Raw genomic sequence first — 27227 nt, forward strand, 5'->3', positions numbered from 1 at the left:
TACTTATTTCCAAGAACGACACCAGGTTTGATACAAGACAGGAATGTTTAACATCATATTTTTAATGGAGTTGTTCCGCCACCTGGTGGCCAATTTACATAGCTACAGTCGCTGATTTACACACAGGATATTTTCCTATTTGGGTCGCAAATTTAATTTTTTAAATTCTTTAGAAATTTTTTAAACCCTTACCTTATTAAGGACTTTAATTATAAAATATCCATTGTATATTTTTGAAAGTTTAATTTCAAGTGATCTTGCCTTATCTGTCAGTTCATTTAGTTTATCAAAATGCTTCGTTAATGGCAAATTTCCCAGACAGGTTCATCCAAAGAGGAAGCTGGACACTTCATCTCACTTACCTGTGACCGAATCATGGAAGGAAAGACTTTAGGGTGGGAGGCAGCTTCCCATCAAGAGAAAAGTATTAGTAAGCAACCTACTCCCTTTCCTTTCTCTAATAAAGTAGAAGCAGTTGGAAGCTACAAACTTCAAAGTGAAGTCTCCACTGAAAAGGATGGAAAGCAGGAACATTTTTAAAAGAAAGAAGTTAGAAGGCATACAGTCAGAACAAGTGGAGGAAAATACTGAATTTCTATTTTCGTTTTGGCTTATGACATTTTAAACACTCAACCACAGCCGTCTTTTTTCATGGATTTAAACACTATCTTTGGATTTGGTTTCTCAGTCATTTGCATATTTATACAAAAAATGTATATAAGATGTGACAGACACAAAGATCCGACACTCGCCATTCCCCACATGGACATGTATTGGTATTTGGCAGCTCACCTTGTTCAATCTGAGACACAGCGCACCCCCTGAGCCCAGACGGCCCTGGGGAGGCCCACGGGCCACCTCCCAGAACCGCGCTCTTATTCCCTGTTCCTGACGTCTCAGCTTCAGAGAAGTTAATAGGAAGTCTCCCACATTTAATTTTTAAAAGAGAGTGTTATAATTTATGTGGATAGAATGTCCAAAAAGAAGAGGCCCCAAGAAGAAAGAAAGAAAGAAAGAAAGAAAGAAAGAAAGAAAGAAAGAAAGAAAGAAAGAAAGAAAGAAAAAGAAAGAAAAAGAAAAGAAAAGAAAGAAGAAGAAAGATAGAAGCGATATTCCCACATCCGAATTATTTCTGCTGCTCCAGTGCCGCCTGGTCGCATAAAGGCCCCAGGGCCCAGGGCCACCCCTCAGCCAGGAGCTGCTCATTGCAGCGGGTGAAAGAAAGCACAGAAAGGGAAAGGGAGACCAGCAGAGAGTGTAGACACACAAATAAACACTGAGTTTTAAATCGTTTTAATAACTTTTCAAGTGTTTCTTTGTTTACACCCAGATGATATAGGGAGATCAAGAACATTTTAAGAAGAAACCAGTTAGAAAGTATAAACATGAATGTTGAACTTGAGAACAATTCAGGAAAACACATCCACACCACCCTCAGCCGTGGACAGACCAGGGCCTGAGGTTATTTCATTAAACACAGCAACTGGGGCCATTTGCTAACAAATCGGTTCACAATACCTTCTCCCCTGCATCAGAGACCGCCAAGTCAGCTCCCACACCCTGGGTCCCGGGATCCACATCCCAACAGCCTCTTCCTCCTGTCCCTTCTGCGACTAGTGCTGGAAGCACACCGTTGAGACAGAAACAAAAAGGACATCATCACACATCAGCCAGTGGACTGGGCTCTTCTGTACACAGCCGACCCACATTTCCCAATCACGAGCACCATAAAATCACACGCATCAGACACTTTCCTATGAGGAGCCTCAACAGTGCGGAGCAACACGGAGACCCTGCCCCCAGGGAGCGTACACGCTAATAGGTACCAGACTGACAAATGGCATCAATTATCGCCCATCTTTTTCTTTTGCTTCTTTTCTTGTAGAGGGGTGGCCGTGTGATGGTGGTGAAACCGAAAGGGTAGGCTCTGCATCGCACTTTCACCTCCCGGGGAAAAAGCCGCCTGGGGAGGGCCAGGCTGAAAACAGGCATGTGGGGAAAGCAGGGCTGGCAGGCCCCGCCGAGGACAGGTCTGCGGAGGGCCCCCTGGTGGCCAGTCCGAGACAGCAGGCCACAAACAGGGCTCAGGAGGGAGCGGGCAGGAGTGGATCATCATTCTGAGCAGGGGAAGGTGGCTGACGCTTCATGACCTCACCTGTCCCTACCTCCAACTGATTTTTTAAAATAATTTCCAAGTGGATTTTTCCCTCCCAACTCTTGTATATGCGCTAAATTTGCAATATTAAAACTGCTACATATTTAACCTATAAAAATACAGATTACTTCTAGTTCAGAAATATTTTTAAGTACCACCTACAGATTTCACCCCATTCATCAAATCTCAGTTGGAGGGATTTTATTTCTTTACCCAGGTGAATTCAGTTAAACTTACAGTCTACTCAGCTTACACTGATTAAAACAACCTTCTAAAGCCCTCTCACACACAGAATTTCATCAGAAGCAGGTCCAATCAGGACCCTGATGAAATTGATATTCACATTGTGGCACTGTTTATATAATTTTTTCCCCAGTGCCATCATGAAACTTTATTTCTGATAAGGGAAATACTTTTTTTCCTCTTCGTTTAAATGAGAGTCCTCTGTTACAAAGAAGTTTTTTTTTGTTTAAGCAGAAACAACTTCAAATTATATTAGCTAAAAATTAAGCTCATTTTGTCCAAGCCATTCAAAGCTTATAGTGAAGAGACTTCACTTATAGTCTTCACTTATAGTGAAGAGACATTTTATAGAGACTTTTGTGTCACTAAAATATTGGTTCCACTATTGGGCACTATTCTTAACTTAGAGAGATGCCAAAAGCATTCTCAAAAGAATTAACCATTCTCTCTCTTCCCCCTTCATAAAAACAAGGGCCAACAGATGGGAAAAGCAGCTGACGGGGAGTCCAACGAAGGCAGGAGAACGGAATATAGATCATGTCCCTCTATTCCAGTCTTCGATGTCAGAGTGGACGCGAGGGTCTCCAGAATTTTACAGGCAGTAGACTACACTCACCCACCTGACTGGGTCCATCAAGGACCAAACCCAGAGGGCCTCGCTTGGTCTGCAACCTGAGGCTGACACTGTCCTCAAAGTCAAAACCAGAATGGACCCTTCGGTATACATCGTCACTAAGGGATGGTATTCTTGTCCCCACCACCCTTATAAAGAGAATCCATCTCTTACAGCCCCATGCTCCAGTCCAGCCCAGAGCTGCGTAGGTCTTTGGGGTGCAAGACCCCACCAATGCAACCCTGCCCCCCTCTGTATGAATCCTGATGGGAAACCACTGTCAACAGCCTCTCGGGTTCTGGCAGATGTCATAGTGTCCCTGGGAACTCTCCCAAGTCATGGGAGATGTGGATTCCAACCCGGAACACCTTCACTGCCTGGTCTGCGGGGAGGGGAGGTGCAGCCGCGTGCCCTGAGCAGCTGCGGCAGGGCAGCCGGAGGGATGGAGCCCCTCCCAGCTGTGCGGGGTGAGCCCGAGAGCAGCAGAGCCCTGCATGTATTTTTAGATAGAACTTCCTCAACGGCATAATGAGGCTCTTCTTTAACGAGGAAATCACCCAGGGCAATGTAACTCCCCTGATGAATCGGGGCTGTGTTTAAATGAAAAACATATGTGCACACTCTGAAAATAGAAACCCAGGATTAGATAAAGCAATCTTAAGAGGGGAAAATACTAAAACCTGTTCTGCTTCCATATACCTTAATTATCCAAGGGATGTTTGCAGAGAAATTCTAAAACATTTAATCCTCCAATCTCTAGCTACTAAAAACATATAAGACCTTGTGGGAGTATGGTTTTTACCACCCAAACATAATTTTTAAAAAATTTTTTAACTATCTTTTTTATACTCTTATCTCAGTAACCTTTGGGGAATTAAATAGTTAGCTTACCACTATACATATAAAAGTACAATTAGGTTCAGGGAGTTACCTAAATCAATTCTTTACATTCTATTTTTCTGTATTTAAAAAATAGCAGAACAGTTTTAATAAATGAATTCTGACCTGAAGTTATGACAACACTGATCAAGGGGCTTTGGGTACTTCTGCTTTTTTTTCCAGTTTTCTTTTGAAGGTTTTTAAAAATTGAATGTATTGGGGTGACACTGGTTCATAAAATTGTATAGGCTTCAGGGGTGCAATTCTACAACACATCGTCTGTACACTATTGTGTGCTCAGCACCCCAAGACCCCTTCCATCACCATTTATCCCCCTCCCCGTCTGCCCCACCACCCTCCCTCTGACAATCACCATCCTGTTGTCTGTGTCTGCGAGTTTTGTCTTTTTTTCTTAATCCTTTCATCTTTTCACCCAGCCCTCCGACGCCCCTCCCCTCTGACAGCTGTCAGTCTGTTCTCTGTGTTTAAAAGTCTCTTTCTGTTTGTTAGTTTCTGCGTCCACAGGTAAGTGAGGTCGTGTGGTACTTGTCCTTCTCTGGCTGTCTCACTTCCCTCAGCACAGTGTTCTCCAGGCCCATCCGCCCTCTTACCCACACGACCAAACCTTGGATGTGTGTGTGTGTTTCTACTTCTTTGAGTTATGCTTTCCCCATTGATGCGCAGGAGATTGAGTGAAAGGACTTGTTCTCTAGAGAACTGCAGAGACCCTTTCTTAAAAAACAAAAACCAAAAAAGTTGAAAAGTTCTTTCAAAACTGTATTCAATAAGTTATATCAAAAATGAGACAGTAAGTTTGGGGGAAGGTACAAAGCTTACCTGGGCAACAGAGCATTATACCCCACCAAGTAAGTCTTCTTCAAGCTTGTCCTTGGTACAGGAGTGTCATTATTACATGAAAGGGAGGCTAGCATATTTATTCTCCACATTTTTTCAACATTTAAAAAATACATTATGACCCCTTCAAGTAGGAACACAGCCATCGCCTTCATTTCAGGTGACCGCGGCACACTCCAGGGAACGTGTGCAGGGTCCCCGCACAGGCACTGTCACTTACACGCAGCAGGCGGTCCGGGCGCATCATCGTGAGAAGCGGGTGCCTCTGCCGGGGCCGACTCTCCGCTCCCCGCCTCGGAGGGCTGGCACGCCTCGCCCGCCTGGGAGGCCTTCACTGCGGTTTGTAGGCTCTCAGCTGAGGAAGAGGAGAACAAAAGTAAATTTAAAAATAAATATCGATATACAGGGAGGGTAAAGAGGGGCTGACAGTTGTTCATATGGAAAATAGCACAATAATTAATAAATAACACAAGAATAAACTCTGTGTTCTGCGTACTCACAACTACAATCCTACATGTGCCCTGCCCTGTGTGTGCATACATGTATATGCACATATATTAAATCCAGACCAGGAGCTGGCAAACTGTGTTTGGCCTGCGTCTGGTTTTATATGGCCCAGAAACAAAAGGTTTTTATTTTTTTAAAGAGTAGCCAAAATACATGCACATGCATGCATGCACACACAAAGAATAATGCGTCCCAGAAACTGTGTGTGGACAGCAACGCCTCAAATGTTTACCATACAGCCCTTCGAGGGACAAGTTTGCCAGCCTGCAATCCAGGCCAATACTTCAAGCATCATTTCATGATAGAGAATCCAATAAAGGAAAACAAACTTGTATAAAAATACCTCAAGGGCAACTTTCAGTACATTAATTCAATTAATTTACTGGAAAATTCAATTACTTTAAATATGACATTGGGAATTAGAATTTTAAGACTTGCTACTTTGAAATGTTAGCTGGTCTTCAAAAGAGTATTTCTCCAAACATGTCTTCAAAGAGAGATCCCTACACCTCACGGAGACCTACTGGATCAGGTTGTCCAGGAGAGGAAATAGGGAATTTGCACTTTCAGCAAGCACCAAAGGCTTTTCAGGAACATGTATAATGGACACAGGGACAAAGCCTGTGGGACAAAGCGGGTAGGATCAAGGGTGGGAGGTGGGGATGGCTGGGGTGAGGAGGGAGTGGTGGGAGGGAAATAGAGAGACAATGGTACTTGAACAAAAAAAAATGTGGGAAAAAAATAAATTTAAAAAAATTTAGTAAGGTTTTAAGGAAGTTTTTAGTTTACAATCAAAGATTTTCAACTAGTATGTGGAATAGTATTATTTTGAGGACCCTATAAATATTTCTAAAACAGTGTCCATTGATTTAATTTAGCAAATTGACAGCTCACTCTGTTCCAGGGGCTACTGGGCACATGATCACCGGAAAGGAGAGTCTGGAGACTGGAGGAGGAAGAGACACAGACAACTCACAGAACTACAAGGCAGCATGTGCTCAGTGCTACGTTCCATCACCCAGGTGTTCGAGCACTATAAAACGACGCAAACTCACCAACAGAGAACAGACTGATGATTACCAGATGGGAGGGGGGATGGAAACTGGGTGAAAAGGGCAAAGGAATTAAGAAGCACAAATTGCCAGTTATAAAAACAGGATGTACTTTACATGAGATGTAAAGTATAGCATGGGGAATATAACCCATAATATAGTATTGTAATAACTATATACGGTGCCAGGTCAGTACTAGACTTATCAGTGTGGTCACTTTGTAAGGTACATAAATGTCTAATCACTATGTTGTACACCTAAAATTAATACAGTATTGTATGTCAACTGTTACGGAAAAATAAAAAGTTATTTTTAAAGTGCTGCAGTAGTAGCTCAGAAGAGCAGGAGGGCTGTTAGCCAATGGGATTAGGAAAACTTTCTTAAAGGAGAGCACCAAGCAGAACCTTGAAGGGTGGATGGAAGTCAGGAGGCAGAGACAGAAGAGGGGAAAAGAGGGAAGGAAAGGAGGGAAGAAAAGCAGGCAGCAAAGCAAAGACCAAGAGAGACAACTCAAGGTGTGTGACAAACCTGTCCTTTTTTCCAAAGCTAATTACCTCACCCTGCTAAGAATTCCAGCTAACCCTCTCGGTGTGGATGTTGCTGGCTGGCCAACAGGTTGGATTAAGCCCACCAGGCCTCCCATCCCACTTAGAATGACAGTCAACATCCTTACCTCCATCCAGGCAATCTGAGTCCCAGTTAACGCTGGCTCATCTCCTGCCACCTCCCGCCCCTCATTCACTTTACCTGCAGTGTCCTCCTTGCCGTTCCTCAAACAAATGGGGCACTCACCGCCTCAGGGCCTTGTACCTTCTGTTCCCCAGGCCGGACATTCTTTTCCCAGATATCTACTTGGATTTCTTAATTCCTTGGGTCTGCTGATACATCACTGTATCACACAGGCCTTCACTGCCCGCCCTGTCCGAAACAGAACCCTCAGCTCCATTACTCTCCACCCCCCACACCCCGCTCGTCTTTCTTTATCGCACTTGACATAACCTGATGCATGTCTTTCCTTATGTTCTGCTGTTTCGGGACTACAGATTCCAGGGGAGTCAGGACTTAGTCTTACTCTGCTGCATCCTCAGCACCAAGACCATGGTGCGTGGCTCATAGCAGGGTGTCGATAAACACCTCCTGCATTTGTCAAGCCACATCCTTTTGGAAGCAACTTACCCTCTTTCAGGGCTGCTGCCAATAGCGAGGCGGCCTGGGGAGGCTCTCCAGGGTCAGGTTTGATGAGGAGGTGGGGCTCCAGGTGGACATCCTCAAACCCACTCAGTTCTCCAAGTTCAGCATAGATATGCAGCTTCTCCTCCAAATACGTGCAGATTTGTTGGTCTTGATTACAGAGTATTTCTAGGAAACAGTGTTTACCACAGATGGTTATCCCATGAATATAACCACTATCATGAAAGTCCAAGTTACAAGACAAAGAAGTTGCCGATTAGGAGGCCGTGTTCTCCAACAGCTAAAGTAAAGTTGTTGGGCGGGACAAATCCAAGTTCAAATCCTAACTACCCCATGCAGTGAATTGTAGCCTCTAGCGAATGACTTAGCTCTCTGAGCTTCCACTGTATTTCCCATAAATGAGGTACTGAACGAATGTCCCTCTCCCTTCTCATCTCCGCAACTCCAGAAGAACTTCCAAAGCCATTTCTCAGTGCGGCTGCCTTCTGTCATGACTAAGCATCAAGCTCAGGAATGAGACTGAAGTGGCTCATCCACAAGGAGTGAAACCCACAAGAGAAAACAATGCGGAGGCCAGAAACTGCTCAGGTTTCAGCCAGCCTTGGTCAGAACCAAACACGATGGTTTCTGTTTTCCCTTCTAAACATCCAATTTCTTTGGCCATCTCTGCATGCATCATTTTCCTCTGATTTCAACATGTCCCAGGATTCTTCGAGCTTAAAGGGACCTTAACCAGCATCTACTCCAGGGGTTATCAGTCTTCTCTGCCTCAGAGTCACCTGGGGAGAGTTTAAAATACTAATGTCTGCACCCCACCCGACAGATTCTGACTAAATTGGTTGAGGGTGGGGCCCAGGCATCAGAATTTTTAAAGACCTCCCCCAAGTGATCCTAATGTCCAGTCAGAGAAGAGAACCATTGAGATAACCTAATTTCCTTCTTGCATAGAGTTGGACACCGAGGACCAAAGCTCGTGTCCCTTGTTCACAGCCAGACAACTATGATTTAACAGTGCTGGGCCTTAAAATTAAATAAACCACTGAAGCCCTGGCTGGGTGGCTCAATTGCTTGGAGCCATGCATCAAAGTGTGGCAGGTTCAATTCCCTTCAATTCCCAGTCAGGGCACATATGGGAGGCAACTGATCAATGTTTCTCTTTCTCTCTCTCTCTCCCTCTCTCTCTCTCTCTCCTCCCCTCCCTCCCTCCCGCCAATGAAAACATATCCCCAGGTGAGGATTAAAAAAGATTAAAATCAAACCACTGGATAGCAGTTCTAAGGCCCATCTGTGCCACACCAACCACAGTTACTGTTTTGCACATGTTATGTGCAGAATTTTAAAAATATATTCTTTTTAACACTAAGTATTATTGTGTATTAGTTTCAGGTGTATAGCATAGTGGGTAGATAATCTCATACTTGACAAAGTATTCCTCTGATATTTCCAGTCCCCACCTGGCACCATGCATAGTTATTACAACATTACTGACTATAATCTCTATGCTGTACTTTACATCCCTCTGACTGTACTGTAACTACCAATTTGTACTCCTTAATCCCTACATTTTTTTCACGCAGTCCCTCCCACCCCTCTGACAACCATCAAAATGTTCTCTATGAGTCTGTTTCTGTTTTGTTTGTTAATTTATATTGTTCTTTAGATTCCACATATAAGTGAAATCATATGGTATTTGTCTCTTTCTAAGTGACTTATTTCACTCAGCACAATACCCTCTTGGTCCATCCATGCTGTCACACATGGTTAAGATTTCCTTTTTTTTTACAGCCAGGTAATATTCCATGGTATATATGAACCATGGCTTTTAAAATATATATTCTTAATCAAAAAGGAGGAAGGAGGGAGAGATACATCTTATTTAAGCACTTTTAGTACTAGTACTTTTTGCTTTTCAAGTGGTTAGGGTGGGCCTTATAGGCACAGAATTAATCAGTCAGTCATAACTTTCCACTCATGACACCTGGGCTTTTTCTACATCCACAAACACACACAATGCTCAGGGAACCAGAGGTGCCAGCACTGACCTTGACATTGCTGAATTTTGGCCACTCTTGCTTCAGCTTTCCGCCTTTCTTCATCAGACTCACTAGTCCTCCCCCCTTCTTCTTCTGGGCAACTGGAAAAGACAGCAGTCGAGAGAGACAACTGAAACCAAACCCAAGCATCTTTAGGTTCATTGGAAAGACACGGGGACTGGCAGTGGAATTATTTTAAAAAATTCAGCGTAAAGAGAATTCATCATGGCCCAGGCCGAGCGATTTGGTTCTCTTGAGTATATAAAGGACCCTACATAATATAACACAGCTCTCAGAGTTAACCACGTAAGATGACTCAAATTTCCCAACAAACTCCCATCTACATACACTCATGTACACACATACACACACACACACACATCAATGCCAGCATTAGATATGACTAAAATAATAACTTTTGTTTTCTGCTACCTGTGGGTGGTTCTGTGAATGGGGTAGAGTAGAGGAGTTGTAGGGAATGGGAGTGGGTGCTGGGTTGTGGAGGGCACAGTGGCGATGAAGAAATTTTATGTCAGGTCATTCAAGATCTAACAAATCAAATTACCATTAAGAATGATCTCCCCCAACCTCCCTCTCCCACTTATAAAAACTGCCCTTGCACAACAGTCAGGAGTGCATTGACTTAGAGCACTTCGACCCGCTCATCGAAAAACATTTACTGGTTGATTCTTCAGTCCCTGCCCTCAAGGAGCTTCCAATCTAATAGGTATAGACACATAAAAAAATGACACCAGCTACAAGGCAGTGGATGACAAGCACCAAACTGATGCCTCAGAGAGCGAGTGGTAACAAATGTCAGGTAAGAAAGAGACCCCTGGAGCCAAAGAGGTCTTCACGAAGGCAGTGAGTGTGAGCCGCCCGAGGTGGGCAGGGCTGTGCGGGCAGGGGCGGCAGGGGGTTACATGCAGGCGGAGGCGGAGCACAGCACTACAGAAGAGGGGCTATCCCAGGAGGATGCAGGATGCTCTGGCTGAGGCAAAGTTTTCATGCAGAGGAGATACAGTTAGAACACTGCCCCCAGCTGACCAAGCCCACTCCCTAGGTGATGGACGGAAGGGGCGGTTACCTCTCCACAGCCTGCTGGATCCGTCTCATCCAGTTATTTCGTTCCTCCTTGGAGTTGGTATGAATCTCGTACATCTCGGGGCCAGCAGAAGAAGCACTGATGAGAAACATGCCTCTCTCCTCATTAGCCACTTCTCGAGCGATGAGCTTCTGAAGGGAGATAACAGATGGCTTCTGGTCCTACACGAAAGAGGAAGACATGCAGGTGAAGCAGCACCCTGTCTACAGTGAGGGGTGCACACAACTCATTAGCGAAGGGAGGCAACAGTGCCAGGTAAGTCTTAGTGTCTCTTCCATGTGTTCCCAAGGGCTGTGGAAGTTGGTAAGGTCCCCACGGAAAGGGCATGGTGAGCAGAGGATGGGGAAACAAGATGCAGGAGGATGGCCGTCCTTAGGAACTGGTGGTTGACAGGGTCACTTTTAAAGGAACCACGTGTCATTGACCACAGCGTATGCAGGCCACGGTTAAGCCTCCTCTCGGGGAAGCAGAGCTTTGGATATAAACCCCCTGTCTTCATTACTTGCTGCAAGTAAATAAAACTACTTTGCAACAAGAAATAAAGTAAAATAAAAGGACAGCTTTTTCAAAAAGGGAACAATCAGAGCATTAAGAAAAATACCAAAATGCCACAGTCAGGGTTGGAAGGATTTTTCTAGAAGGGCATGGGATAGGAAATAGTACATCAGGTGTTACAAAGAGACTAAGAGGCCTGGAAGCCCGCCTAAAGAGTCTGCTGGGCTGGGCAGTTAACGTCAATGCTGTTTCCCAAAGGTGATGGACACAGAATACCAGTGCTAAGAGGCAGAATGTGAAAATGAAAGGCAAGACTGAGGAGGCGAGGCTTGGATTCCCCTGGCACAGCCAGTGTCTTCTGCTCTTGCAGGAGCATGGCAAACAACTCCACGGTTCTGTCTGAAATTTCTCCTTTCCACCAACCAGGGGAGCCACCGGGGGCAGGAGTGTTTCCAACTCATCTTCATATGTCTGACAGTGCCTTACACAGAGCAGGTCCTCAATGACTTTCTGGAGAACTAGACTTAGCTTAGTTTCATCAGAGGGGAATAGGAGGCAAGTCTAAAATGTGGCATCCAAGTCATGATTAAATCACCCCTTCTCCCAACACTGACTGTGACCAATGTGCCCTTCCAAGTCCCGGGGATTCAAAGAAGAGTAAGACTCTGATCCTAGTGATGTCCAATAGGTAGTCAGCTGCAGTTGAAAGAATAGCCAAAAAAAATGCCTGCTATGATTTTGGGGGTAAATAGGAAGAATCTCCTTTGGTTTGTGGCTTCCACCACTGTTTATAGAGTCGGCCGCAGTACGTGGTTTTGCTTCTCCCCCATGGACTGAGGGACACCTTTATCCAGAACACACCGCTCCATCCCTCACTGCTGACTCCTGGGCGCTGGCTTCGCTTCCCCAGCATCACAGGGCTCTTCCACCTCTGAAGGTGCAGCAGGGGCCCACCCAGAGTACCGCTTCATCCCATCCCTCTCAGGGCAGAAAAAGTGAAAATAAAAAGAGAGACAGGCTACTGGCCTACCCAGTCCCGTGCTCAGCCTCTGCAAACAGAAGCCAAAGCAGCTCTGTGGCTATGCTTTTCGAACCTGGCCATCTCCAGTGAGGGAGAGCTCCCAAGTACTGGGACTATCCCTCATTCGATTACAGACCTACTGTCCAAGACCCTATCTCCTCTCCTTCTTTCAATGCACAGTTTTAGCACCCTCAGCTTACAATATAAACAGCGTCTTTGTATAAAGAGGCAGAGTAGGTTGAATGGCTTAAGACATAGGCAAGAGGGAAATTATTCGAACCAGTTGGTTAGTGTTGTAAAGGGAGGGGAGGGGTGGAGGCAGATATTTTAAGAATGAAAAATAGGTAAGTGGGTAGAAAGTAGCATTAACTACATCACATCAGACCAGGAGGCCTCAGGGATCTGTCTATCACTACTCACACTAATCACACAAACATCAGAGATGATCGGCAATTCCAGTTAAATCTCTAGGGTCAGAGGTAATGTGTCTACTTTGGAGATAAGGTGTCAAAAACTGATTCAGGTGCAGAGGCCTCACCCAGACTGCAGAGATGTTTTGTTCATGCCATTGCATTTTAAAAACAGGTTTTTTCTCTGGATAATTGTCAACATTTAAAAATGAAGGAATTCCACATAAAAATTCTAGATTTCTGGATTTGTGGAAAAGCAGAAGACTGGCAATCCTGGACCCATATCCTCATTTAAAAACGCACTGTAGCTGCATAATCCCTGCCCGCTTTGCAACAGGGCATGTACTCACCAGTTCACTACGGTCCCCACCCCTCTCTGTCACCCCCTGACACCAAGCCCAGTCTAGTTCACTCATTCACATCCCAGCCCACCCCCTGCAGGCCCTGGACTGAAGACCTCCGCCACGGAGGGAGAGGAAAAGGAGCTGCTGCCTTTAGCCGCATCATTATGCTACATCCTTTGTGACCCACAAAGTGGCTGATTCCACCAGTGGGTAATTCTGTTGGTGATTCCACTGTGATAACGAGACCTTAAGGTTACTTCCTAGTTTGAACTTGCACTTGCACATCTATATGGTCACTCTGTTTTATTGGTCACTCATTTCAAAGTTACCTTCTCTGATATTTAAGACACCCTCCTAGACTCAGTGTTCCAGGATTTAGTGAACACATCTATTTCTTCCTCCTCATTTCATGTATTGGGGCCCTACTGCCATTTCCAGCTGAGTCCTCTTTAAAAACAAAATTATCTTTTAGGGAAGCTACTCTACCCTTTTGCTACCTTTAGCTGCTTATCTTCTGGCTATTTCCAAATTCATCATGTCTTCTGTGACATGTACCAAGCATTTACTTGAGAAGTTTTTCTAATAGCATGAGGGACAGAGAATCTCACTGTGGGTATTAGTGTGAAGACAACTGTCTAAAACACTCAGGTGAGAACTAGCAAATCCAGGTATTAGTATACCCTTGGCCGATGCATCGGTTCCCTCAAGACAGGAACTATGGGATATCTGTGACACTTGGGCTGTGTCAGCTCAAGGTATGTGATGAAAGTAAAAAAGGATATGATTTAACAATAGGGTGCACTTGACTCTTTAGGGATAATGGTTGCTCTTTTGCTTCCTGACGTCAGCAAGGGCTTAGCCGGCCTTTATGAAGGCAACCACGTGCCAGGCTAATGTCTTCAGGAAGCAGTATCAGCATTGTCTTACTGTTGTCCACTGCCAAACACATTTTACCAGGAGAAGCTGGGCTGTGGCTGCCTTCAGCCTGACATTTGGTAGACTGCATCCCCACAGTTCCCTTTAACGGTGAATGTGATCCACAGGAGGCCCAGACAACTCTTCAAGAGGCCAGATGGGAGGGACAAACCCCTGTTTGAAGTCATACTGTAAGTTAAATACCACAGCCTGATCTGAATCCAGCACTCTGTTGTCCTCGAAAACAAAATCCCACTCACTCTGTTGATCTGAATCCAGCACTCTGTTGTCCTCGAAAATAAAATCGTTGTCTATATGCTGTGCCTAATTCTTGACCATCATCAGGTTGCTTGGCCAATAATATCACCCAAGAAGCAGGATGTGCTTCTCCTTTAGGTCTTTGGTTTTGAAGAATGTTTGTTTCTATAAAGATGTGGTGTAAATTATTTTTTCTTCCAGCTGGGCTCTCACCAACCCACAGGCCAAATGACATGACCTTGCCTTCCCACTTACTCTGTGTTCTTCCAGAGCATCCCAGATAACTGCAGAGAGGGGGTGCCAGACCAGTCAGTAGGTTGTCATGAGATTTGCAAATATACAGTTTCAATGGACCAGGGGCATGGGGACTGTTTAAGGCCTCCTACAATCCTCTGGTGTAGCTTTGTGAAAGAACCTCTGACCTTTTCTCAACCTGCATCTCTGTACTAATAAGAGGCAATGCGCTGAACAGGGTGAAGAAGCCCATTGCGCCAACCTGACAAGCATGGACACCCAAGTGAGGCTCTGATCCAGCCACTTCCTCCTGGAACCCGTCACTGGGCAGGCATGCTTCTTGTTTACTCTGAGCAGTATAACAGAAAATTCATTCAGCTTTGAATTTGCCAAAACCAGCTGGAACTGATATCTGCTAATGATACCTGAACATCCTAGCATTCAACAGACGACAATTGCTGGCATTTTAGAGACACTACGACACTGTCCACACTGGTGCTGCACCTTAGATTCTTCCTCTCATGGGGCCCAATGCTCCGTGATGTGACAAGGAGTTAGTTGATGGCATCTTCCTTCTTTAAGCGAGTCATTTTGGACCACAACATGCTGTGTCAGTAATGTTTCAAAACCCTGGTTTCACTGCTAATCTAAGTCTAACTCTGCCGGCAAGATTAACATAACATACTATTGAGGTAACTGTTACATGAATAGCCTTATTAATTTGTAACCATTATAGTAGAAATAAGAAACAATCTTTAAACTTCAGGTACCAGGATAGTGCTTTCTTGTTGGATAAAAGAATCATCATGACAGTTGTGAATGGGGTTAGCAACAGGCAGAGCAGGCCCATCCACTGGGCACAGGGAGCGAGGCACCAAAAGTGACCAGCACTAACATCTGAGTTGCTGAAAGTCAAGGGCAGGATAACCAGATGCATAGGGTCACCTGGGGGTACTTAAGGCAGTGCCTATTCACCAACTAGTTCCAAACAACTTCAATATTTTCACAGTGGCTTAAGCTACTGAACCAGCTAACTACCTATTCTGGTTGTGATAACTCAACACTTACCCTGCCAGTTAAATCTGATCAGATGCGTGTTACTAAACACTGCAGTCACTAATTTCAATGGGGATAGAACAGGGGCATATTCTTGCCAATGACTACTTAATGTCACTAGGAATTTCAGGCATTTTTTCAAGGACATGTGGGATTAAGCCATTTAAAATATGTATCTCATGGTAATATACTTACAACTGCTGCAAAGATGTATTTCTGGTCTTTTTCTTGTAAAAAGAGCAGCACGTCAGTCAGAAGGAGAGCTAGGATATCTTTAAAGAAAAAGCATTGTTAGTATTAATGAAGCAAACCATGGTTCAAATGCCATCATTAAACGTTGTGATTTTGTGTTTGAAATTTAAATAAATTTATTAGAAATCAAGAGAATAAGATTTAGTCTAATTATAAGACTTTTATAAAAATGCCTGTATTATGATAGCCAAAGATATTTTTATGAATAACTTGACAGACAAGCTGTGTTTAGGTATGCATGAGTATATGTATAACTGTAAGTATTGCTAAACCTCCAGCAAAATTTAATGTTGTAGCTTATAAAAAGGAAAAAAAAATCCAATTAAAAAAAAGGGTTTAATAGACTGGAGCAAGCCCTTACCTTTATGGGGAATTAAAGATGTTTAATTAAAAATGTTAGAAAGCAGTTTCTGCCCTGAATTAAATATATAAAAATCTGCTATTTTGTTCCATCTAGATCTGAGGAAGTTTGAATCTGATATTTTCCTTACAAATTGTGCACAAGAACCACCTTCTCTGTACACTAACCATTCTGACACATAGCTGCCAAACTAGTGATTCTGTCAAATGGATAAAGAGCAAATGACTTGGACACATAGGATCTACAGACTACGCTTCATATTTTACGTTGGTTAATGTTGTAATTGAGGCGACGTTTAGTTGCAATGCGGCAAGTTGCTGATCGTCAGCTTCCACTTTAGTCAGTGGTGGCAACCACCACTGAAACTTGACCATCCTCCCCTGGACTCGACAACCTCCCAGTGCTAACCTAAGGATCTTAAGATGTGTTACAAACGAGGAGGAGAGACCAGAAGTTCTCAACCTAGCTGCACAGCAGGCTCACGTGGGAGCTGTTAAGCGTCCCTGTACTTGAGCTTCACCCCCAGACCAATACACTCAGAATCTATGGGAGAAGACAAGCACTTGTAAATTTCTGAAGCTCCAGAGCTGATTCTAGAGTGTGGGCAGGGTTTAGAACGCCCAGATCAGGCAAGATGCTCACTACAGAATCAGCACTTAAGCATCTGAATAAACTGTTTTAGGCCCAGAGTCAAGCTCATGCCCACTAGCAAATAACAGCACTGAGGAAGCATTTGCACCAAATGTAAACATGTCTATACATGTATTACTCAGTAACAAAGATGACATTCAGGGCTCATTTCCCCCTCAGTCCAGAGCCAGGCGGCACACGCCAGACTCTAAGTGTGCAGGTGTACCACCTCACTTTAAATACACAATCGCCAGATCAACATTTCTGTGCCAACCATTAGCAGAATTTTCAGTTCCTTTGATTCCAACATCACAGACTTGTGCATTCATAAAATACATGTGGCGGCTTTTTGCTTAGAGCAGCAAGCCACCACCAAAGGTTTGTTGCATTGGCCACACGGCCTACAGGCATGCACACCTCGGTCCCACGAGAATTCTCCCACTGACCCAGAGTCCAAGAGTGTGGCTTCGTCTCTGAACCAGGTTTCTTTAGAAAATCTGCCCTTTGTTAAACAAATAACATGTGTGGAGGGGGAAAAAATGAGAACTCGGTCTGTTGGAGTTATAGTACCTTTGAAACGGCCTGTAGCAGTTTTCCAAAAAACAAGGCCATCGTACAGCAAAGTCCTTTCTTTGCTTATCAGCGCCTGCTTCCTGAACACGTGGCCATTCTTGAGCTTTGTGTATGTTTTGTTTTCGATCTTACTTAGGATCTCAAGCCATTTTTGGTTTTTCTCATATTCACTGACTTTTAAATCCACTGCGGCAATCATGTCTTTAATTAAGCAAAGAGCTTTGCATAAGTCTTTATGTTCTTCTGTTTTCTCTGCATGGAAAAAAGAAAGAACATTATACAATAAGCCACAGGGCTAAGGAAGACAATTTTTCCCTACAGTTTTAAATACAGTTAAATGTGTCATCCAGATAACAAAAATCTCATAACAAAAAGGTTGGATTAAACATGAATATCACATTATCACCATGCACCCCTCCTCCCAAAAGAACCGTTAAAAGATTTAATTAGAAAAGATTTGCTTATCAGATGTGCTTGGCTGAAACACTGTGAAAATAGGCAGTCTGGTTTCTAGGGACTGGTTTGACCTCCCCCCACAGCAGGGACGTCCTATACCCAGGGAGAGGCAGAGGTAGGCGTACAGTTGTCCATGCATGTAGAAGTCATACAGTAATTTATAAGTAACAGTACAAAAATAAATCCTGTGTTTCACACACTCACAACTCTTAACCTGATTTTGCCCCACCACATACACTAACTCAGGCCTTCCTTCCGCCTTCCCAAACGCAGGTAATCAGGTAATCCGGTAATCCCCACACCAAGTACCTGCGAGCAACCAAGCCACAGGCCCTCATTAGCCCTTTCATAAAATGGAATGGAACTTCAGGGTGCCCTGAGTGGGCCCCAGACTCAGATGCTTCCCTGGATCCCTCCCTCCATAAGTTAACACTCAAAATTATATTTACAAAGGCATTAGCATGAAGATGAATATATCAATGATACACATTAAACACTTTTAAAACTAAAACTATGGACCAAGGCACTGTGCCTAGTGGCTCGTGCCACTCACCAAGTCCAGTTGTTATTCTTTAATTTTTTAATTTTACTTATTTCTTTTTTAGAGAGAAGGGACGAGAGGGAGGAGAGAGAGAGACATTGATATGTGAGAGAAACATCAGCCTGTTGCCTTTTGCATGCCCCAACTGAGGACCTGGCCCCCAACCCAGGCATGTGCCCTGACCAGGAATTGAACCCATAACCCTTCGGTCTGCAGGCCGGTGCTCAATCTGCTGAACCATGCCAGCCAGAGCCAGTTGTTATTCTTCAAAAACACTGACTACCTCCTCTTTTTGTTTTTTTACAATAAAACCTGTTTCTTCTTTTATAATTTTTTTATTGTTGTTCAAGTACAGTGGTCTCCATTTTCCCACCACAACTTTGCCACACTATACCCGCCCCCACCTCCCACCCTCAATCCTTCTCCCCTCTTTGGCTTTGTCCATGGGTCCTTTCTACGTGTTCCTTGACGACCCTTCCCATTCCTTCCCCCATTTCCCCCCCTCCCCCTCACCTCTGGTTTCTGTTTGTTATTTATTTCAATGTCTCTGGTTATAGTTTGCTTATTTGTTTTATTGATTAGGTTCCACTTATAGGTGAGATCATATGGTATTTGTCCCTCACTCACTGGCCTATTTTACTTAGCATAATGCTCTGCAGTTCCATCCATGCTGTTGAGAAGGGTAGGAGTTCCTTCTTTCTTTCTGCTCTGTAGTATTCCATTGTGTAAATATACCACAGTTTTTTGATCCACTCATTTACTGATGGGCACTTAGGTTACCTTCCAGAACTTGGCTATTGTAAATTGTGCTGCTATAAACATTGGGGTGCATAGGTTCTTTCAAATTGGTGTTTCAGAATTCTTAGGGTATAATTCCAGCAATGGAATTGCCAGGTCAAAAGGCAGTTCCATTTTTAGTTTTTTGAGGAAATTCCACACTGTTTTCCACAGTGGCTGCACCAGTCTGCATTCTCACCAACAGTGTATTAGGGTTCCCTTTCCTCCACAACCTCTCCAGCACTTATTGTTTGTTGATTTGTTTATGATGGTCATTCTTACCAGTATGAAGTGGTAACTCATTGTGGTTTTAATCTGCATCTCTCTGATGCCTAGCGATGCTGAGCATCCTTTCATATGTCTCTGGGCCCTCTGTATGTCCTCCTTAGAGGAGTGTTTGTTTAGGTCCTTTGCCCATTTTTTAATTGGATTGTTTGTCTTCTTGAAGTGGAGTCATGTGAGTTCTTTGTATATTTTGGAGATCTAACCCTCGTCCGAAGTATCATTGGCAAACATATTTTCCCATACAGTTGATTCCCTTTTCATTTTGCTGATATTTTCTTTAGCCATGCAGAAGCTTTTAAATTTGATGAAGTCCCATTTGTTTATTCTTTCCTTTATGCCCCTTGTTCTAGCAGACATATCAGTGAAAATATTGCTGCATGAAATATCTGAGGCTTTCCTGCCTATCTTCTCTGGGACTTTTATGGTGTCATGACTTATATTTAAGTCTTTTATCCATCTTTAGTTTATTTATGTGTATGGCCTAAATTGGCAGTCAAGTTTCTTTTCTTTTTTTTTTTGGCATGTAGCTGTCTGGATCTCCCAACACCATTTGTTGAAGAGACTATTTTTACTCCATTTTATGCTCCTGCCCCCTTTACTGAATATTAATTGACTGTAGAGACATGGGCATATTTCTGGGCCCTCTAGTCTGTCCCATTGATCTCTGTGTCTGTTCTTATGCCAGTACCAGACTGTTTTGAATACTGTGGCCTTGTAATATAGTTTGATATCAGGTATTGTGATCCCTCTTACTTTGCTCTTCTTTCTCAAAACTGCTGCAGCTATTTGGGAACCATTTGTTTATGATTCCATATAAAGTTTTGAATTGTCTGTTCTATATCTGTGAAATACATCCTTGGTATTTTAACAGGGATTCTGCTGCATCCTTATAAATTGCTTTGGGTAGTATGGACATTTTGATTGTATTAATTCTTCTTCATTCAGTTGTGGAAGATTATATTTTTCTAGAAATTTGTCCATTTCACCCAGGTTTTCAAATTTCTTGGCATATAGTTGTTTGTAGTAGTTTCCTACAATCCTTGGTATTTCTGTGGTATCAGTTGTAATTTCTCTTCTTTCATTTCTGATTTTATTTATTTGGGTCCTCTCCCTTCCTTTCTTGATGAATCTGGTTAAAGGCTTGTTGATTTTGTTTATCTTTTCAAAGAACCAGCTCCTGAATTTATTGATCCTTTGAATTATTCTTTTAGTCTGTATGTCCTTTAATTCTGCTCTGATTTTGATTATTTCCTTTTACTCACTCTGCACTTTGTTGTTTTCCCTCCAGTTCTTGTAGATGTAGGGCTTAAGTTGTTTATTTGGAATGTTTCTAGCTTTTTTAGGTGGGCCTGTACCCCTGTGAACTTCCCTCTCAGGACTGCCTTTGCTGTGACCACCTCCACTTATCTCTGGATAATCTTAGCAAAATCTCTGGAGGGCTTTCTGGAACAGCATCCTGAAACTTTGGATGAAACTGACTGTAGCTATCTTCTGTATTTGAGGATTTTAAAAACCACCTACTTGATGTTTTCTGAGGCAAATGGAACTGAAGGAGAAAGTTTCAGGAGATTAGAAGGTGCTAAAATATGAGAAAAAATTAGCAGAGAATATAAAAGGTTCTCTAGAGCCTAGAGCAGCAGAAATAAACATGTAAGAATAGCAGTCAAATGGAATGAGGACTTTGTGTCCTCCAAAGGGTCTAAGCTCTTCAAGTTCTAAATGTCTTAAATAGATATTGAGGATCTGTTAGAAAGCCTCAAGGAACAGATCCAGACACTCCTCTGTAACAGGGACAATTCTCTCTCAGGGCCCGGGGAAGAACACTCCTTACTATTTTACTACACCTGCTGGCCACTAAACAACACCCCCCACCCCCGCCCACAACAAAGTTCTTCTTTCTAAAGAGCACATTTCACAAATAGGAAAGTCAAGTAGAGAAAGTCAAAACTGAGTTTACAAAGTGACTTGGGGCAGAGCCAAGGAAAGGCTCAAAGTCTTTTGACTTTCAGAGATAAATTAGTGTCTTACGATAGCTTGCTACTCAAAGTATAGGAGCACCAGCCCCACCTGGGAGTACTGTTAAAAATACTTCCCTTGGGTTGTACCTCAAACCTACCAAATGGGAATCTACACCTAACCAAGATCCCCAGGTAATTCCTAACACAGCTTGAGAAGCACTACTGGGAATGTTGTGACCAATGTTCCCAGTAGCCAGAGGGAACTGGTCATTGGTAGAGTCTGTCCTAAGGAGGTGGTGTCCACAGCCCCTATGGCAGTTGTGTGTGAGAGCCAAATGTCTTCACTATCATCTGGCACACAGTAGGCAACTTTGTTCATTCTACCATGAGTCTGGCATGGAATGAGTCTTGGAGCTGATCTAATACACCTGGCGAACGTTAGTCTTTGAAGTAGTGTATTAAGCTTAAGAAAATATGAAAATAACACAAACTGAAAGTCTTGATTTTGTTTTCATTCTTTTCCTGAAAACAAAATTTATGAGGCTTTTCTCTGTATATTGTGCTTGCATTTCCTTTCATGTGATATCAGAAGCAGCAATAGGAATGGGACATGAGGCACAGATGCTGCTCACGCAGAGTCCTTCTCAGCAAAAGGATGTTAGAAGTTGATGTTTTTTAGAGTTGGCATATAAGATTCATTGATCTTACATGGCATCTTAATGAAAATGGTGTCTTTTTTATTATCTCTAAGCCAACTGATCATCATAAAGATAATGAAATCAGTTTCCACTTCCTGAGCACGTTGTTTATACCAGGCAATTTCTGCGCCAGGCATTTTCTGAGACAATCTCACTTAATCCTCATGACAATTCCACAAGATAAGGATTATTATTCTTCCTTGGTAATAGAAAAAACAGGCTCATTTAATTAACTTGTCCAACTAATAAATGGCAGAAACAAATATATGCAGCAGCAATGCAAGTTTACACAATTCCAAACCCAAGTCCTTGTTCACATAACACACTATCCCTCAATGATAATAAATTTGAGGTCAATAAGCTAACTTGAGAAAGAGGCATTTTTATTTATTCATTCATTACAGTGATGTGTGTGTGTTTATTGATAGGCTATTCTATACCAGTCACTGCAGTAGGCATTGAAGATCTAGTGTGAACCAGACAGAAGCCTTCTACATCCCTCTGAGAGCTTACAGTCTGGCCATGTGCATTAATGGCTCCTTAAAGGGTGCCCGGATGTTACTCCCTGGAACTTAATAAATTGTCAGGGTCAAAAACAACTCCTTCATAAAGCACTGTCAATCTAACAATTCATTGCTTTGGAGAGCTGATATTTGTTGCTAGGATCAATCACATGTGTTTCCTCAGGCTGCTGTGGGGGGAGTGTAGGAAGACGAGGATGGAGAGGTATTAAGAAGGTCTGGATATGAAGAAGCTGTAGAAGGGAAAAGCAAGGTCAAAGTTTAAAGAAGCCTGACCGTTTGGGCTGCTTGGAGGACTTCAGGCTATTGGCCAAACCCCATTATGAAAGATAACTTTTCAAAATAGATCTTAATTCTTAAGGCTTTAACAGTTTTTCCAGAATGAAAATCTCTATGAATCAGAGGCCACAAGCACTTCTAGCCTTTTACAACAGCTCAGGTAACGAACAGCTCAGGTAGCCTTTTACAACAGCTCAAACTAACGAAAGAGGCAAACATTTGCCCCAGAAGCCACCACTCACCCTTTGTGTACTGCAGTATCCTCTCCACCAACACGGGGTACTTCGTGATGCGCTGCGTGACTAGCAGGATACATTCCGGAATTCCTCGACGTCGAGCCAAAAGATTACTATTTCGGAGCTTAAAAAATAGAGATACATTTTTTCACATTCACAAATGCTACGTGTATTTTCTTTACAGGAGTGAATTTAGTAATACAAAGAATCTGCAACAGCATACCTCTAGCAGACACAACACAACACACATTATCATTAATCAAAACAATGCGTGGCCATGACATTGCACTCTGTCATTGACTTCAATAACCCAGTTCTCCAAGATTCAAGAAGTTTGACATTGCTCTGATGTATTTGTAGTTAATTCCAAAACTGAGTAAATTCCAATACTTATAAGTGGTAGATTCATGAACAGCAAAACTTTCGAAAAATGATCAGAAATCAAAGTTAGATTTTGAGAGTGAGTTTGCAATTAACTGTGTTTTTCCAACAACTCTTCCTCTCTCTGTGTTACTATTCATCATAGAACTTAAAGTTCCCTTTAATCGGGGCAACTTCTTCCTAAAAATCTCAAAGTATTATTTAAGTTTTCAAGTTCTCAATATACAATACATGTATGTGGGGAGGAAAAAAGGAGGTGAATCTGTTAGAATTGTTTAAGTGGTAGATTAAAAAATTTTTAAATCTGTGAAATTCTAAACGACAAATATCTTTAAAAAATAAATAAGATACAAAAAAGGGAAAGGGAATATTTAAGTTAAAAGAGATTTAAAATGATATAACCCCCTTAGATAATTGTGAACCTTGGACACATCCTGATTTAAATAATTCAGTTTTATGAAATAACTGGGGAAATTTGAATACTGGCCAGCTGTTGGAAAATATTAAAGAATTAGTGTTAATTCATCTAAGTGTGATAATATTATAATTTTTAAAAAAATACATTGTTTAGAGATACACATGAAATTATATGAGGCATGGATTTGCTTCAGACTAATCCTGTGCAGGTGGAAGGGTCCTGTCTTTATTTTCACTGATTCTTCTGATTTATAATTTGTCAGGGCATGAAGTAGCTACACAAGACATCACAAAGGTGCTCATAAACATGGAGGACATGGCTTCACAAATAAAAGCATAAACGAAAACAATTTAAAAGAAATATTTTACTAATACAGAAAAAAAAGGACTTTCCATTTTGGCCACAAAACCTACTAATATTTCCTTCTCCTTCCCCTGAAACAGCTCCAGCACTTAGCAGTGACACTCAGACCACATATGAACCAAGCACGAGCCGTGTTCCCACCCTGGTTTGCCGCTGTGCAGCAGTTTAAAAATACTTGCCTTAATAAAATTCTGAAACTTTTTATTCTGCTGGAGTTCTTTAAATAGGCTAACAGCTTCTTTGTGATGGCTACAGAATTCTCCATATATTTTCTTCATTTTATTTGCATTTTCTTCTGAAAACTGAAAATAACATTTCAATGATGGTTTATAAATTGAGTCATTTCTAAACATTAAATGGAAATGTACTTTTCATATATTTCTATACATTTTTTTGCAAATAAAGAATAAACATCATGGTTTCCAAAGCTCAATGCTGATGAACATATGTTAAGATAATTGCCTATTTATTAATCTAAAAATAGACAGTAATATCTGTATGCTTTGTATGTCTATTAATGGGCTCCCTTCTTAGCAATTGGATGTTTTATAAAAGCAGCTCATGTTATTTTTCTGGTCTTTTCATTGCATATGAGCAAATAAACTATTTACACTACAAAAAAAAAGAACAAATGTCATGGACCTTCTGAACACAATCACTTTTCTTCCCCAAATACCATTCAAACTAAACTAAAAAGAAGTAATCAAGAGGTAAAGGAAAGACAGCAACCTAATGTGATTATGCTATATTGAAAACTAATTCAATCATCAAATACCCAAATGAAAAACATTTGACATATTTTATTCTTTTTTAGTGTCTGTGCAACTTTTTCATTTCAGTTTACAGTTTGAATACTTGTATAGACTGAGGAAAAGGTTATGTGGTGACCCTTGGGGGTCCTTAGAAGGGGGGCTTTCACTGGCTGGCATTTACCCTGACTGCCTGATCCTGTCCATGGACTCAGCTCTCAGTCGGGAATTTGATTTCCACCAGCACATCACAGATGGATCAAGAGGCAGGGTATCATTAGCCAAGATAAAAGAGAAAGATGAATAACTAAGACGCCAACAATAACTGATAGGGAGAAGTAGAGATGGGGGGTAGATATTTCAATACGCTCGACCCATGGAAAAATCTCTGTCTCCCAGGCATGAACTCAGGGCTGTGATGATAACAGGTCTGCACCCTCCTCCTGAAACGAACGTGTTTGTCTTAGAGATGTTGGTAATATCATCACTGCCCACTGGGGGAGAAGCAGTCATTATTGGAGAGCCATCACCATAAGAAGTTTAAGTAGAACTTTCTTAAGAGGATTTCTTTCTGGCTGTGACTGCTGGTTGAGGTGGTGACAGGGCAATGATCCTGTCTTGTGCTGTGACACAGCTGAGCCAGCCAATGACTAGTGAAAGCTCTCGGGCATCAGTCATGCAAACCAACATCAAATAAAAGAAAACCAATCCAAACCATCTGTCAATCAAAATGAAATCAATTCCAGTTCTCCTAAGCTTTTAACACTATAGAGAGCCTGCAAACCTTTTGGTTTTTGAGGTTAGGGCCTTTAAATCTCTCTTACCTGTTGTACTAGAATATCTCCAATTCGGTTAATGACAAAATTCCTGTCACTGTCAGCACAGGACTCCTGCCTCCGCTCCTTCATGCTATAGAAGAAATGTCTATGAATCTCGAGTAACTCATCTAAACAGGGGAATATTTTATCCACCGTGCTGTGGTCCAGCTGCAGCTCCTCTTTCATCCCTTTCCTGAAGATCTCCGACATGATGAACAGGGTCTGGATGTGATGCATTTCTGTTTGCATTAGCTCTGAAACATGCAAGCAGGAACAAGCTTTTAAAAACAACAATCCCTGCTGACCTACCTTAGTAGCTAAACACTACAGGTTGCACAAATTAAAAATAGGAAATGTTTAAAAATAACCTCCTCCCACTACAAAAGCATCAATTAAACATTAATGTAAGCTTCAATTAGTTGACATTTTTTCCAGATATGAGGATACATGTAAGTCAAGTCAAATACGGAAGACTCCAATGTATCGGGAACTCGCACAACATAACTAGCTAGCGTCTTCATGCAGATGCAGCCGGGAACCAGGTCTGTTCTCCCCTCAGTGCTCTATAAAATAAAACTTAGTTTGGGTTTTTCTGTCTTGCTTTTGGGGTGGGGTTTTTTTGGTTTTATTATTTATTTATTTATTTTTGCATTGAGTAGGAATACAATTAACTTGGTGAATTAAATTTAATGAAATATAATAAAGTTCCTCCCCTTTTCCCCTTTTGGGAGCACCTCCAAGCAGACAGCAGTAGGTCCTTTCTATTCCTGGATCTGTGTCTAAAGCCCCCCTATTATCAGGCAAAAACAATGTCTTGTCATCAAGGGACATCCTCGACGAAGTAAGAAGACACCCACAAAAGGGGAGAAAATACTTACGAATCACGTATCTAGTAAGAGACGTATGTCCAGAATATATTAAGAACTCTCACAACAACAACAGAAGCCCACTTCAAAAATAGGCAAAAAAAAAAAAAGGCAAAATATTTGAACAGATGTTTCTTCAAAGAATTTATAAGTGGCCAATAATCACATGATTCGCTATCAAGGAAACACAGCCAAAACCGAAGAGAGACACCACTTCTCACACCCTAGAATAACTGTGTTAAAAAGATGGACAATGAGGAAGTGCTGGTGAGGAAGGCGAAGATGTGGAAAGATCAGAACCCTTGTGCACTGCCAGTGGGTATGTCAAATGGTGCGGCTGCTGTGTAAAACAGCCTGGTAGTTCCTCAAAAGTTACCATATGACCCCCAACGTGGAAACAAACCCAAATATCCATCAACTAATGATTAGATGAACAGAATGTGATATATTTATATGAAGAAATATTTAGCTATAAAAAGGAACAGAGATGGGTACATACTACAACATGAATGAATCTTGAAAACCTGATGCTAAGTGAAAAAAGTTAGTCACAAAGAACCTCGTAGTATATGGTTCCATTCATATATAACATGTCCAGAACAAGCAAGTTCATAGAAACACGCTTGAACTGGTTAGTGGTTGCCAGGAGCCGGGGGGAGGGGGAAAAGGGGAGTGACTACTAATGGATGCGGCTTTCTT

At 42.2% G+C, this 27227-nt stretch overlaps 1 protein-coding gene across 2 annotated transcripts in view; it reads right to left on the minus strand.

The window, feature by feature from the left end:
- Positions 1–27227, minus strand: part of ARHGEF28 (Rho guanine nucleotide exchange factor 28) — a 279388-nt gene that overhangs the window by 37157 nt on the left and 215004 nt on the right. For both annotated transcript variants that reach the window (XM_045847808.1, XM_045847809.1), the window contains 10 exons: positions 25669–25916; positions 24275–24397; positions 22940–23057; positions 17180–17434; positions 15562–15638; positions 10616–10794; positions 9538–9629; positions 7481–7663; positions 4966–5100; positions 1519–1619 (listed from right to left, as the gene is read on the minus strand). In XM_045847808.1, coding sequence (XP_045703764.1) covers positions 1519–1619; positions 4966–5100; positions 7481–7663; positions 9538–9629; positions 10616–10794; positions 15562–15638; positions 17180–17434; positions 22940–23057; positions 24275–24397; positions 25669–25916 — 1511 coding nt within the window. The remainder of the gene's footprint in view (positions 1–1518; positions 1620–4965; positions 5101–7480; positions 7664–9537; positions 9630–10615; positions 10795–15561; positions 15639–17179; positions 17435–22939; positions 23058–24274; positions 24398–25668; positions 25917–27227) is intronic.

This window comes from Phyllostomus hastatus, unplaced genomic scaffold (genome assembly GCF_019186645.2).
Source record: "Phyllostomus hastatus isolate PE091 unplaced genomic scaffold, TTU_PhHast_1.1 phas_contig_58, whole genome shotgun sequence".
Taxonomy (NCBI): Eukaryota; Metazoa; Chordata; class Mammalia; order Chiroptera; family Phyllostomidae; genus Phyllostomus; species Phyllostomus hastatus.